This window comes from Dreissena polymorpha, chromosome 1 (genome assembly GCF_020536995.1).
Source record: "Dreissena polymorpha isolate Duluth1 chromosome 1, UMN_Dpol_1.0, whole genome shotgun sequence".
NCBI classification, from domain to species: Eukaryota; Metazoa; Mollusca; class Bivalvia; order Myida; family Dreissenidae; genus Dreissena; species Dreissena polymorpha.
The window spans coordinates 98,897,792-98,912,650 of record NC_068355.1 but is presented as its reverse complement, the minus strand read 5'-3'; the positions used below and the strand labels follow the sequence as shown (position 1 = coordinate 98,912,650).

At 35.3% G+C, this 14,859-nt stretch overlaps 1 protein-coding gene across 3 annotated transcripts in view; it reads left to right on the top strand.

Moving 5' to 3' along the window:
• The first annotated feature begins 2,811 nt into the window (after positions 1–2,811).
• Positions 2,812–14,859, top strand: part of LOC127842209 (uncharacterized) — an 80,238-nt gene continuing 68,190 nt past the window's right edge. For 2 of the 3 annotated variants that reach the window (XM_052371601.1, XM_052371579.1), the window contains exons 1-3: positions 2,812–2,902; positions 13,137–13,353; positions 14,384–14,462. In XM_052371601.1, the coding sequence (XP_052227561.1) occupies positions 13,196–13,353; positions 14,384–14,462 (237 nt within the window). In that variant the 5' untranslated portion in view covers positions 2,812–2,902; positions 13,137–13,195. The remainder of the gene's footprint in view (positions 2,903–13,136; positions 13,354–14,383; positions 14,463–14,859) is intronic. The other variant, XM_052371590.1, reaches the window with a different exon arrangement.

Here is a 14,859-nt window from a genome sequence, read left to right as displayed (position 1 = left end):
CGAAACATTTTCCCTCGTGTATTTGACACGAAATATCGCTTTATAACTGGGATTTCGGTGAAGTTTCACGCGCTTTCTGACGCCGAGTGGGTACCTAAATCCCACATGTTATTACGTATAAAAGTGATATAAATAATATTAAACATTGCTTATTGGACATTTATCAATCACTATAATTGAAAGTGCAAAACAACACAATCAGTTTGGTCATTGTCTGATATAAATTAGCGTTGTATGAAGGAAAATTCCGTCAGGCTACTTAATAAAGCTACCAGTATCAGACGCACGCGCAGATACTGACTTCCCCCAAGTTACCACATTTATTGGTTATATCAGTAATAATAACTCTTATACAATGGCATTTATCGATACGTTTTTATTAAAAAAGTAATATAAAATGGTTTTCAATTGTTTCTGACACACACAAAAACTCGATTTATAACGGGGATTTCGGTAATTCTACACAGTGAAGCTTCCACTCGCTCTTGTCAAGACTGCATTTCCGCGTTGGAAATCTTTCTGGATACCGAATGTCAGAGTTACATAATCCCTATTTACACTGTTTTGTCATATTTCATTTCCGTTTTTTTGTTCGAACAAAATAAACAAAACTCGTTGAAAAAATGAGAACTAGGCATTCGATCTCCAAGTGATGATTACAAGCGTTCATTGGTGACAACACATGTCTGCACATGTGTAGATACCGTTATTAAGATAAGATATCAGTTGTCACCTTCTGATAACATGTATAATGACAATAAAGTGCATTACTATCAGAGCAATAAAACACAGCATGAATTAGGCATCATGCTGGGTTTTACTTTTCTTAAAGTTATGCAGATGAACCTTGCTTCTATTAATCACCTAGTAACTGACAAAACTATTAAAAACATTAACTATTATGTGATGATCAGATCGATAACATAAACTATTTAAATCTGCTGGTATATTCGATAAAAAGATATTGTTATTGTCTTTGACAGTGTTGGCATTCAGATGTTCGTGGGACGACCGCTTGCATTTATCCATCTCTTACACTTCTCAAGATCTCTTTTCGGCTTTGGAAACGATATAGATTCAATGCCACCAACCACGGAGTGTATATTGATAGAAGATGAATCGAGTATTTGACCCTTACTGTAGTAAATTCAATCTTATGCAAAAACTATTCATCCGATTTTATTGGTTTATACCTTATCTTGTTGCTTATTAATTCCTCTTTCAAAAAATATAACTTTTAGTATATTCCCGTTGTAATTAATGGATTAATAGCGAGTTAAACACAAGAAATACACATTATATGTTTTACCATCGCGCATTTTAACGTGTTGTGGCTATCGAATTTTTACAATTAGCGTACAGCGAAGCGCCGAGGTTATACATTTTGATGTACCCACTCACGTCTTTTGTTAAATTATAGTTTCATTTCTCGGCCGATTTTGACAAATTATATATCATTCGAAAGCTTACGTTACGTAGTAAACAGATATACAAATATATATTAAGTTTTTCTTCTGATTTCGACAGCCCGGCGAGTTCTAACTTTAACTTTTGCAAATATCATACCGTTTTGGAGTTTTAGAATCTAGATTTACGGTTGACATGTTCTTACTTAATACCAATTTGTAGCGTTTATATTTGGAGTTCAGTTTTAAAAATTACATCTTGCTTTGGAGAATAGAATTCTGTATACGATAGAAAAAAAAATTGCTTAAAAACGAAAGTAATTAAGGAATGAAGGCGGAAAAAAGTAGCGCGCGTTCCTAACGCACTTAACTGAAAGATAGAAATGAAACTATAATTTAACAAAATACGTGAGTGGGTACATCAAATGTATAACATCGGCGCTTCGATAAAATATTGATAGTTACGACACGGTCACGTAGACACAACAAGATATTTGGCGTAGCGGTCCCGTTTTCTTATCCGTGTAATCTAGAGTCCGTGCACTTACTAATCTGTCAGGATATCGATTGTCCGAGTTACATAATCCCCATTGACACTGTTCAACCATTTTTAATCTACGTTTTTTAAAGAGGAAAACAAAAGAAACTCGTTGAAATAAAAGTGAACCTAGACATAGCTTGTCTAGGAAAATGGCGGACAGTTCGTTGCTAACTCGCGCGCCCGATTAGTCGATCGCTGATTGGTAGATCAATTCGTAGATAAGGATTTGATTGACAAGACGCCCGGCGCCATGTCAATTAAACACGTTAAAATGTAGTATTTATATCAAAAGCTTTGTAAATAACTGTCAAAAGTGGTATTGAGCATTTCGTCGTTTTTGTTCCATTTTGGTATGTTTGAACGTATTTTGTTGTGCATTTTACGTCCACAATACATTAAAAGATAATTTAATGTCTCTGTTTATTTTATGTCTGATTGTATGTCGGAGTGTATTGTTTATTTAAAATAACTTAGTCTTTATAAAAAATAAACACTATAATATATTTGTAAAATTAATTAAGTTGTAATATCCTTACATTCTAAGATTTTGATAAAATAAAGGTACTTGAGCACGTGTGGTTATTCATCATAATACATCTCGTGAAACACTTTTTTGAAACATAATTTTGTATAGGCATATAAAATAATTGATGAATATCAATGCACATTTTTTCGCATGTTTTTTTTTCTTGATTGTTGATATATATGTGATGAATATAATTGATAAAATACATGTTTGTGGTCTTTGCTGTATATATTATCTTAATATATACTTAATAAAACTGTTTATACTGGATTTTTGTGTTATTTACATAGATTTTTGTAAAATCCGGTAGATTTTGTAGATTCCGGTAGAATCCGGTATTTCCAGTAACCCTAGTTTCGCGGGAATAGCAGAAAATTCGATTTAGCAAAAAAAAACGCACGGTTGCATGTTAATGATATAAGTGTTTAGGTAAAATTGACATTTATCATATTCTTTTTGTATTAAAAACATGTGCGTACGTCATTGGAGGCGAACAATGTTTGCTGTTGGTTTCTTTGCCATGCGAGGCAAAGGTTTATGCCATATATGGCATTTATGGCCGTTTCGTCCCACTACAAGTTCGTTCCATTACCAGTTCGTGCCACTGATATTTGTGTTGAAAAGGGTAGACGTTTCGTCCCACTGATAATATATAGGTGGATAGGTTAGTCCAACTTGTTGACGCCCTCAAATATTAAGGTACTTTTTATATTCAGCGAACTACTTTAAATATTCCTTCTTTCCTTACACCATAGTTCTTTGGAACAGCCTAGCGACCTCAGTTGTACAGCAGGCAGACCTAGAGGGGTTCAAGCGTTGCCTTAGCCCCACTCTACTCCCCAGTCGTCCCTGAATGCACAAAACAGTGTTGTTAAACAACTTTTAACCTATAAATATGTTTCTTCTTATTTAACACTAGCACACTTTTATCTTCACATCACTTTCATGCTTTGAAGTCTCCCTTTCAATGCTTTTAAACCTTTTATTCTTGCACTGACACGCGCACCTGCCAATAGTATTAAAAGATAGATATTGGTAATATTTGGAGTGTACAACGGCGTACAGACCAAAACAATAGGAGGTTTTGGGGATTCCAATAATCAGGCTGCTGGTCAACTCGTACCTAAGACAACTCTCATGGTAGTCAACTCGCACGTTTTTTTTGGTCAACTCGCACAGCATTTCAGGTCAACTCGCACTTTTTGAAGTCAACTCGCACCCCCCAAAAAATCTATAGAAATATATGTAGGATATAATATGATCAGTAGTTTATAAGTATTAATACTAGAAATGTTGTCCTTTTTTATTAATCTGAATATACGGTTGTCACATTTAATGGCTCTTTTACACTTGTGGTCAGAATTTTTCACGGGTTATATGAATGTGTGTAAGAGGTGTGAAAGTTGGAGCTGCAACGATTCACCAACAGCTCGATTTGATTTCAGACACTCCCATACCGAATTTTTTCGATTCGATTCATCTTCTAACCTAGTTTTATCATATATTCACTCTTATGCCTCAAAATTAACATTTCTGTTCAAATGTGATTTCAATAAAACACATAAAAAAGAAAAGCAAATTAGGAATTTTAATATAAAAACTTCTGACTAGAAGATTGTGTTGATTACACAATAATATAAAAAATTAATAAATAATCATAAGAACTTATCTGGAATCAGTTGAATGGTAGTAATATCACTATTATACTTTAACCCAAAATCCGCTATAAGCATGTCTACCATTGTGACATGACAGCATCACCTGTTACCTGTAGGACAAATCACATTCTCTAATAAACTTAACAAAATTCCAACAGAAATAGAACTACTTTTCTGGCTCGCGACCTCAGTAGTTGCACTTGTGCGACCTCTTAGTCTTGCTAAATCAATGTTATGTTTGCGTTTGACATGTTGCATTAGATTAGTGGTTGAGCCGGACTTTGCGTACGCCACATCCGTGAAGCACAGTTTACACTTTGCTTTATCGGTAGGGCTACCATCCGAAACCCAAAATACTGCCACACTTTTGATTTTAGCTTCTTAGGCGCATCTGATTATTTCAATTTGTCGGCAACAACTTGTTCAGCCATTTTGACGCTTTTTCCGAAAGTAGACCGTTATGCGCTTATTGATTGGATGACTAATAAGTAATAAGCAACCAATCATACGGGTCGTAATTACAGGTAAAGATAAAACCTTCACCGTCCCGTATCAATAATCAGAATACAGCATGCTTTACGTATCTATGTATATATATGTTAAAGAATCGAATCGAATTTTGTAGGTTTGGTATCGTAATCTAATCGAAGCATTTCGAATCGATTTTCGATGAATCAGATCGAATCGTTGCAGCTCTAGTGAAAGGTCTTATATACAACAAACAATAACAAAAATGGCAAAACATTAATCAATTAAACTTAACTGGTATGATAATTAATCAGTGATACTTCAATGTGTGTCACAATACATTTTTAGCTCGACTATATATGAAATATATCAGGGCCTCAATCTATCAAATCTGCCGCCAAATTTCAGCGGCAGTCCCCCACCTGAAAAGTATATTTTTTTCCCCCAAAAAAACATGATTTTTTCCCCTCAGAAAAATAAAAGAGAATATAAAGAATTCGCTGATTTATAGTTGAAAATTGACTCCAATATACCAAACTAGTATTTAACCCTTTTTTCACCCACTTTAATTTTGTGTTTAATCCGATATTCATAATCCAGTTTTGACCAGATTGTCTGCTTTCATTGTACGTCACTTTAACACCTGTGTACCTGAGAATGTCTGCGATAAACAATAACACCATTTGCCAAACATCACAGGTCATTTCGGGTGTTACCATTCTCTCTTGAATTTGCTTTGAACTGCCGAAACACACCAGTGCACACATGAAGGTGTATACAATTATAACTGTAAATGTCACAAGTCAATACTGACCTATCTCAACAATCTTTACGCGTTAGATACAGTGTAAACTACTTGCTTTTAATTTAGAGGTACTATTGAAGCCCATGCTTTCCATGAGAATGAATGACGTCATTTTGTACATGGGTCTAATTTGTGCATGCTTTCTTGAACAATAAAACTTGACAATTGTTTTCGGATCACAAATTTAATTATACACCTTTGAAAATACTTACATGGAATAATGTTTTGTTTTATACCAATGAATAACATATGGATATAACACTTCAATAAGATAGGTAAATAGCGTGTTTTGAGATTGCCAAACTAAGCTAATACATACATAAACATGCATGAATAATCTGACCATTTATATCGGGCGCCGGATATATCATGGTCGCGATCTTTGGTTTAAGACAAACTTTGCATGCAAATGGACACAGCACTAGCTTGCTTTAGGAACAAAAAGGACATAATGGAGGACTTTTAAATAAGATTACTGTTATATAGATTGAGTAAAAGTCCACCTTTCTGTCCTATATAGACAGTTGCATATATAGAAATATATGTTTATAACAGTTAAACACAGTTTGTTTGTTTTTTTCGTTATAAAAATTCCCCCATTTACAAAAAATTCCCCCTCCTAAGGGCTTCGGACCCCTTCCCCCTTAGTAGTGTGAGGGCGCTGTTTATATCAGTCATTGAAATTCAGATTTAAATCTACAAGCAAGTCGGGCTAGTACTATGGGAATTTGAACAAGCCCGAGTCAGATTTTACTAGCCCAAACATTTTTGTTAAAAATGCTGATAAACAACATCCAAAGAAGCACTCATTTATTCAATCTTTAGAATCCAATACAAATCTCTTATTAATTTCATCCTTATCCAAGTTAGCTTCCTCGTCATCTGAGCCAGCCTCTATCGGATCCTGAAATAAGAAGAAATTAATTTCACACACGGATTTCAATCAAATCACAATTATAAATATATACATAAAGTTTAGGTAAAAAAATTAGCAGAAATGTATCCCACATATCCATGTGAAAGAGAGAGCAACCCTGAACCACCAGAAAATATATAGGCAATTAAGTACCAGGTTATTCTACAAAAAGCCAGTTGACAAATGCGTCAATCACAGTTACCTCAGATTCGCATTCCTCAATGACGTACTTGAATGACAACAACTCTGTGTCCCGAACGCAATGCAAAACATTTATTATACATAAAAGTAATCCGGGAACCACAAAACCATGCGCTTTATGCGCAGTTATCCAATTATCGGCTGATTGCCCAGCACGTGTGCGCAGTGTGTTTAAACATAAGCGGCTGTTGATTTAAGCGGCTCAAAACTTTGTTTACAAATATTGAAAATGAAAGTGGAACTCGTTTTCTGTTTAATGAATTGTACAAGCACGTCGGGCTTGTAATATTGGATTTCCTACAAGCCCGAAAGAAAAATATTAGTTTTTTTTAGTGTGAATTTTGACGACTGATATATAGTGGAGCTATCCTACTCACCCCGGTGTCGGCGTGAGCGTCTGCGTTAGAGTTAGCGTGCAAATGTTAAAGTTTTCGTACTACCCCAATTTTTTCATTGTCCCTTTACATATTGCTTTCATATTTTGCATACTTGTTTACCAACATGACCCCAACCTATTAACAAGAGCAGACAACTCTATCCAGCATTTTTTCATAATTAGTGCCCCTTTCCACTTAGAATATGCAGCAAATGTTTAAGTTTTCGTACTACCCCATTTATTTTCATTAGCCCTCAGGGTTTTTTTTAATAAGAAAGTGACGCCAATATTCGGCGTCTTCCCCTACCAGAATTTTCCCCCTAACAAAACAATTTCCCCTCCAAAAATATTAATTTTTCACCAAAATACCAGATTTTACCCTCAAAGAAATGTTTTTTTTTCTCTTGGGAAGTCAACACTTATCCAATTTGTACCATGTACAACAATCTCGCTCTCTCTCTCTCTCCAGACGAACACTCAAATCTGGGAATACCAGTGATTCTCAATATAGCTCTCAAATTACGTCATGGAAACCGGGCAACAAATCGTATTAATCATATGACTATTTAACTGGATTCCTGTCTTGAGCGAGAAGGGTGTTTCGTCAATTAATTACCGGAAAACAGTCGAATTTTCATCCGGGTTATGTGAAAGCCAAGATATAAACGTTAAAACAGAAAAAGTCTCACAATTGGCGTCATACACGAACAAAATAAAATGTTCGGACTCGGAAAATATTAATTGCGTCAATGCATTTTTTAAGAATGAATCATCAAAAACCATTGAAACCCAGCAGGCTTCGGAGGTTCAGGTAATCAACATTGAACATTGTGAAAGTGAAAGTACACAATCGGTAGCTGCCGCACCTTTTCCTTCCAATACTGTAGCAGATCTAGATCATCTACCCATTCATCATGAAATTTAAATCACAATATTGACATCGTCCCCCGGTCCCAGTTGAAAACATTTCCCATTATTAGATCTACCCCTGCAACTTTATTGAGGACTTGACTTTTATACTTGTTCATGTGTTTAAGAATAAAAAGGTCAGAGACATGCCTCTTTTTCTAAAAAAAAAAACCTGAAGTCTGTAGGTGAGTTATAGACATTGAAATAAAGAGTTTTTATTTTTTTCCCAAATATGTCTCTTTCGCGCTCTATTTTCCCCTTTTACCCAGACTCCAGCGTCTTCCCCTTTTTCTAAAAAAAAACCCTGGCCCTTGAATTGTATATATTTTATATATAAAATGATAAATCTACTTGCGTTATTTTTAGTGTGTATATCATTATGTCATCTATTTTCGCGATGTACTTAGATTTTACATAGCAAAATTTTTATTACCGAATATACTGAAAATATGAACTTTTTTCCAGTCGTGATATTTTAATCAATATAAACTAATAATTGTAAAAAAATGCCGCATTCTAGAACTCTTTTTTTTCGTCATTCGTGGTTGACGATAATGCAAACTAATTGGCAGGTGTTAACCGCGCTTACACCAGTGTAATTAATATTCATTTTGGTCTCCGTTTCCGTTTTAAAGAATCTGTTGTTTTGATTTGTTTAATTTTTGGCGTCCTTTGATAATTAACGAAATCAAAAACGTAAAACTCATTGTTGCGGTTAACAAAGGATTCCAAATTGCAAAATGACGTTGCATCACGTGAGCAAACTATCCAATCAGCAGATGACAAATGTTGATTCTGATTGAATGATTAAAATACATTGTTACTGTTTACAATCGACATTACCGCAAGTGATGGGTGACTGATAAGATAATTGATTGCACTTTGTTATCGGATTATAATCAATACACAGTGTACAAACACAAGGTCGACGTGTTTATTCTACGTATGTCTGTCAAAAAACCGGGCTACTGCTCTTATAGATTTATAGTAGCCGGGCGGGCATGAGCTGGAAAATTTCAGTAGCCCGATGAAAAAATTCGGTAGCCCCCGGGTTCCGGGCAATGGATTTGTCGGACACTGAGATGATCACATGTGCTATTTTAAATCAAAATCTTAACTCATTACTGAGATATTCAAGTTTGAAAAGTGTTGTGTTAGAAAAGTCTCCAAGTGTATAATGCTATGTATTTTATAAGAGGGCTATTGTATATCTTTGTTTTGTTTAATGATCAATGCTGAGTGTTCAGACCACCTTACTCTAAATGGTCCATTCCCACAAAGGGTGGCATATAGTTTTTGAACTGTCCGTCTGTCTGAAAACTTTATCATTGGTCATAACTTTTGCAATATTTAAGATTGCAACTTCATATTTGGCATGCATGTGTATCTCATGGAGCTGCACATTTTCATTGGTGAAAGGTCAAGGTCTTTCTTCAAGGTCAAATATATGGCTTCAAAGCGGCGCAGAAGGGGGCATTGTGTTTCTGACAAACACATCTCTTGTTATAAAGATGATATTAAATTTATAAACATATCCTAATGGTACTAAATATTATGTGGTTGAATTATTATTTAGGTGTTAGAATGTTTAATGTTTATGTTAAAATTACTACTAAATTTATTGACTAAACACATGTCTGTATGCATATGTTTGACGTTATTATACCCCCATTACCATTGGCAATGGGGGCTATATAGAAGTCACTTTGTCGGTCTGTCAGTCTGTCCCAAAATTTCATCTGATCTTCACCAAACTTGGTCAGAAGTTGTATCTAGATGATGTCTAGGTCAAGTTTGAATACGGGTCATGCCAGGTCAAAAACTAGGTCACTGGGTCACTTAGTGTGTTTTAACTTGAAAGTTTGTCCGAACCATAACTATGTCATTTATTGTTAGATTTTAAAATGACTTCGTACATTTGATCACCATCATGGGATGGTGTGTCGTGTGAAAAAAGTATGTCAATATCTAAAAGGTCATGGTCACACATGGGGTTCAAAGGTCAAATGCTTGTCCGGGCCATAACTTTGTGATTTATTGTGAGATTTTAAAATCATGTGGCAAATTTGTTCACCATCATTGGATGGTGTCGCGCGAAAGAATTACGTCAATATCTCCAAGGTCAAGGTCACACTTTGAGTTCAACGATCATAAATGAGCTTGTCCGGGCCATAACCAGGTCATTCATTGTAAGATTTTAAAATCATTTGGCACATTTGTTCACCATCATTGGACGGTGTGTTGCGCGAAAGAATTACGTCGATGTCTCCAAGGTCAACGTCATATTTAAAGTTCAAAGGTCATAAATGGCCACAAATGAGCTTGTCCGGGCCATAACTATGTTGTTCATCGTGAGAATTTAAAATCATGTGGCACATTTGTTCACCATCATTGGACGGTGTGTTGCGCGAAAGAATTACGTCAATATCTCCAAGGTCAAGGTCACTCTTTGAGTTCAAAGGTCATAAATGGCCATAAATGAGCTTGTCCGGGCCATAACTATGTCGTTCATTGTGAGATTTAAAAATCATTTGGCACATTTGTTCACCATCATTGGACGGTGTGTCGCGCAAAAGAATTATGTCGATATCTCCAAGGTCAAGGTCACACTTTTAGTTCAAAGGTCAAAAATGGCAATAAATGATCTTGTCTGGGCCATAACTATGCGATTCATTGTGAGATTTTAAAATGACTATGTACATTAATTATGTTCACAGTCATTGGACGGCGTGTCATGTGAAAGAATTCAAGATTTCAAAGGTCAAAATGGCTATAAATGATAATGGCATAGTAATTCTTAAAAATCTCCATAAATTAGATTCTTTTGTTTTGTGAAGACAGCATGCAAAATAGTCTGTGTCAATGCGGCAAGTGGGGGTATACATCACGTATGTGAAAAAGCTCTAGTTAACCCCCGCCATAGGCGAAGGGATATTGTTTTGGCGTTGTCCATCTGACCGGCACTTTTGTGTCTGCAGCCATATCTTGGAAGTGCTTTGGCAGATGTCATTGAAACTTGGTATAAGTATATATATATATATTTATATATATATATATATATATATATATATATATATATATATATATATATATATATATATATGGATAAGAGGATGATGCACGCCAATTGGCATTGTACACCATCTGTTAATAACGGAGTTATGGCGCTTTGTATCAAGTCTTGAAAAAAATTGCTTTTTGTGTCCGGAACCATATCTTGAAAGTGCTTTTGCGGATTTCATTGAAACTGGGTATGAGTATATATATGGATACGAGAATGATGCACGCTAAATGGCATTGTACACCATTGGATAATAACAGAGTTATGGCCCTATGTATCTTGAAAAAAATGCTTTTTTTGTGTGTCCGGAGCCATATCTTGGAAGCGCTTTGACGGATTTATTGAAACTTCAGGGCTCGACATTAACTTTTGAAGCCACTTGTCTAGTCGGACAAGTAGAACATAATTTCACTTGTCCTGACCAAAAAGCAACTTGTCCTGACCATTATATCTTATTCTGCTCAGTACTTTGCAAAATTATTAAAAAAAATACAAAATGCTCAAATCATAAAGACTTGAATCATTCAAAATACATGTAAACATAATTGTAGGCAATTTCAATACAAAAAGAACTGACCAGAATAACAGGAAAACTCAAGATTATTGATTTTTAAACATAATACAAAGCCATAATACCTGACAAAAACTTGTGTGTTGCCAACATCAAACAGAAAATGTTGAAAGTGATGTATGTGTACAGTACTTAACTGATATTTAAAAATTAATAAATCATTCTATACATAGAGAGGACGTCACGTCGTTAATTGTCTGTAAGATTGGTGTGTACCGGTGTCGTAAAATGCAAGGGAGAATATTCTTGTTATATTGGCAAAGAAAAAAATGTTAAGGGTTGCTTCCCTTGTGAACAGTAAAGTGTAGTACATGTATCACATGGAACTATCGGAATATCTCGGGCTTCGACGATTAAACGTATACAAAATATACTTGGAAAAGTTGAGTGATATCTCCACAGAAATAATGGTTTTAAAGGCATTGTTTCTAAGTTATACAATTATAATGACCACTTGTCCCGTCGGACTAGCAAATTCTTTATTTACTTGTCCAGACTAACAATTTGGTTGTCCCGGACAGTCAGACTACCTTTAATGTCGAGCCCTGAACTTGGTATGGGTATATAAATGGATAAGAGCATGATGTTGGCGTTGTCCATCCGTCTAGAAATATTTGTGTCCAGAAGTTTTTTGTCGGGGTTTATCAATTCAACGAATTTGCTTGTTGTAACAAGTTTCAGTGCTGATGAAACTTCTGAATGTTAACAATAACAATCAACAGGTATAAAATCATCAATATTCTCCGCCAAAAAAAGTTACACTTTCAGCCTCGTTCTGAAATTTGACGCGTCAAGTGATATCTAAAAATAGCAACAGTGGAAGTTAGTATTATGAAACTGGTTTATTAAAGCAAAAAAGGCATTGTATTCATACCTTCAATTGTGTCACTCGCAATAGGGTGCATTCGATTTTGAAGTGTTTAGTATTTGTCATAGATATCTATCTGAGGCGATACTATTGTCATGTCATAGATATCTTTCTGAGGCGATACTATTGTCAGTTACCGGTATACATGTAAAGCAAATGTAATGGTCGATTGCCCTCGGACATTCATCTGCAGGGTTTTGTGACCTAATTCCAGTCATAAAGACGCATGTTAAAAGTGACACAAAAATAGCAAAAACAGGACCGAAATCTGGTAAAATAGCGCTTTAAAATAGTGTCCATTACATTTAGAGTCATTATGTCCGAAAATTTAGCCTCCAAGTAATAAACATTTTGCTTGTAATATAACAAGGAATTCCTGAATGATAAGCTTTGTTGCGTTGAATTTGCATTGATCCTTGATTTGGTAGTTGTTGACAACAAGTCAAAGATTTATCTTACCATTGAACATGTATGCCAGAATTTTTCTGGCCATAACAATAATCTGGACATTTCATTAACCCTTTCCCCCATAAGAAGCAAAGTGAAAATGTCTTTTGCAACCAGCATAAAACCAGAACAACTCGCAGTCTGTTCAGGTTTTTATGATGTTTGTTTCTCTTCAGTATCAAAGGGTTGGAAATAAAGTCTTTAAAAATTGAATCTAGTAAGAGAGGTTTTTAATTAAATGTAACTTTGTAAAAGACTAGAAATGCGTCAAAATACGTATCTTAGGTGGTCGAGGGTAAATTGTATCGACATTTGACCTATTGACCTGGGAGTCATTTTAGATTATGGTGTATCAAGAAACTTTGTTGCATAATTGTTTGCAGTTACTGAAACACTTGATGCATGATGCTACAAGTCAGCACGCATTGAAGCTGATCTCATAATGGCTGAAAATGCTAACAACCACTATGATCCGTCATTTTACAATGTGATGCAGAACACTAGAGCCTCTTCACCTGTGTTCAATGGATACCCTGTCGCTCCAACTCCACCACCAATGGGCACTGTCTACTACACTTTTCCTCCACCACAGGCACATGTGTAAGTACATTTTCATACCCTTTTTCAAGAAGTGGGCATAAAAGAGTCGCACTGTCTGTCACTCTGGGAATCTGTCATTGTCATTGCAAAACTTTCTGTCTGAACCATAACTTTGCAATATATATTGATATTTCTAAAAATAACTTTGCACAAATGTCAGTCATTCTAAGATATGGTATGTAGATGTTACACCCATCTCCCTTCTTAAAAGGACAAGGTCACATGTTAAGGCTAAAGGTCTTATATAGCCATAAAAAAGCATGCAAAATAAAATATAAACCATAACTTTGTCACATATTGATGTATTTTTAAAGAACTTTGTGCAAATGTTAACCATCTTAATACAACATTTTTGGTGTAACACCCATCTTCCTCAAAGGTCAAGGTCACGCTTAAAGGTCAAAGTTCAAATTTGGCCATAAAATGTATCGTCCTGACTCCTGCTTGACAGGGCATCAGATAAGATTTAAAGGGGCCTTTTCACAGATTTTGGCATATTTTGAAGTTTGTCATTAAATGCTTTATATTGATAAATGTAAACATTGGATCTTAAAAGCTCCATAAAAAATCGAGAATAAATTAAAACAAGGAAAAAAAAGTAGCCGGTATCAGGGCTCGAACCAGTGACCCCCGGAGTCCTGGTGTTAGTCTGAAGTAAAAACGCATTAGCCCTCTCGGCTATTCCGCCGAGCATACACGGCGTAGGTATTTTATACTTTATATAAGCAATCTTCGTAGTTTCGTAAATTTAAACGACAAAAACAGAACTCTCCAAATTATTCAATCGTTTCGCGTTGCAACGCTTTATAATTTTTAGGTTTTCAAATCGTCAAAAGATACATATAATGGCTATATTGGACTATGGTAAATGTTCAGTAATACGGTTTCCTCACAAATATCATAACTAAAACGAAAATTTGCGAATCTGAAACAACTTTTTTCAATTTTGTCAATTTACCAAACCGTGAAAAGATCCCTTTAATGTCAGTTAATTTGCACAACAAGCTTTTTAAATTTTATTCTTTTTCAGAAGTCATGGTTATCAGCCCTCCAGCCAGCGGTACTCCATGCATGTCACTTCCCCACCAGGCCATTCTGGTCATCAGCAGGTATATCCAAACCTTCCTGTTTCATTTCAACAACATCTTTGTAAGAATCTGGTGATCTCAATATAGGTCAGTAAAAATGAAACATAATGAATATTCTAACATTTGTATGCTATGGCCAGTTTTGTGAGTTCTGAAGCACGCATTGCATGTTTAGTTTTTTCGACCAATTTTGTATCATGTAAAATCTTCTAGCGGTCTAACTTTAATGTTTAAACCACTGGAACTTTTTTCTCTAGTTTTGACTACTCCATAATTTAATAGCAACTTATCTAATAACTGAGCAGCATCATACGAAATGGGTCTTATGCCATATGCGGCAAGCATAGCTCGAGGCAAGCCTGTGCATTTGCCCATTATGGCTTGTATGGCCGGCAAAGTCAAGCAAGATTTTGTGGTA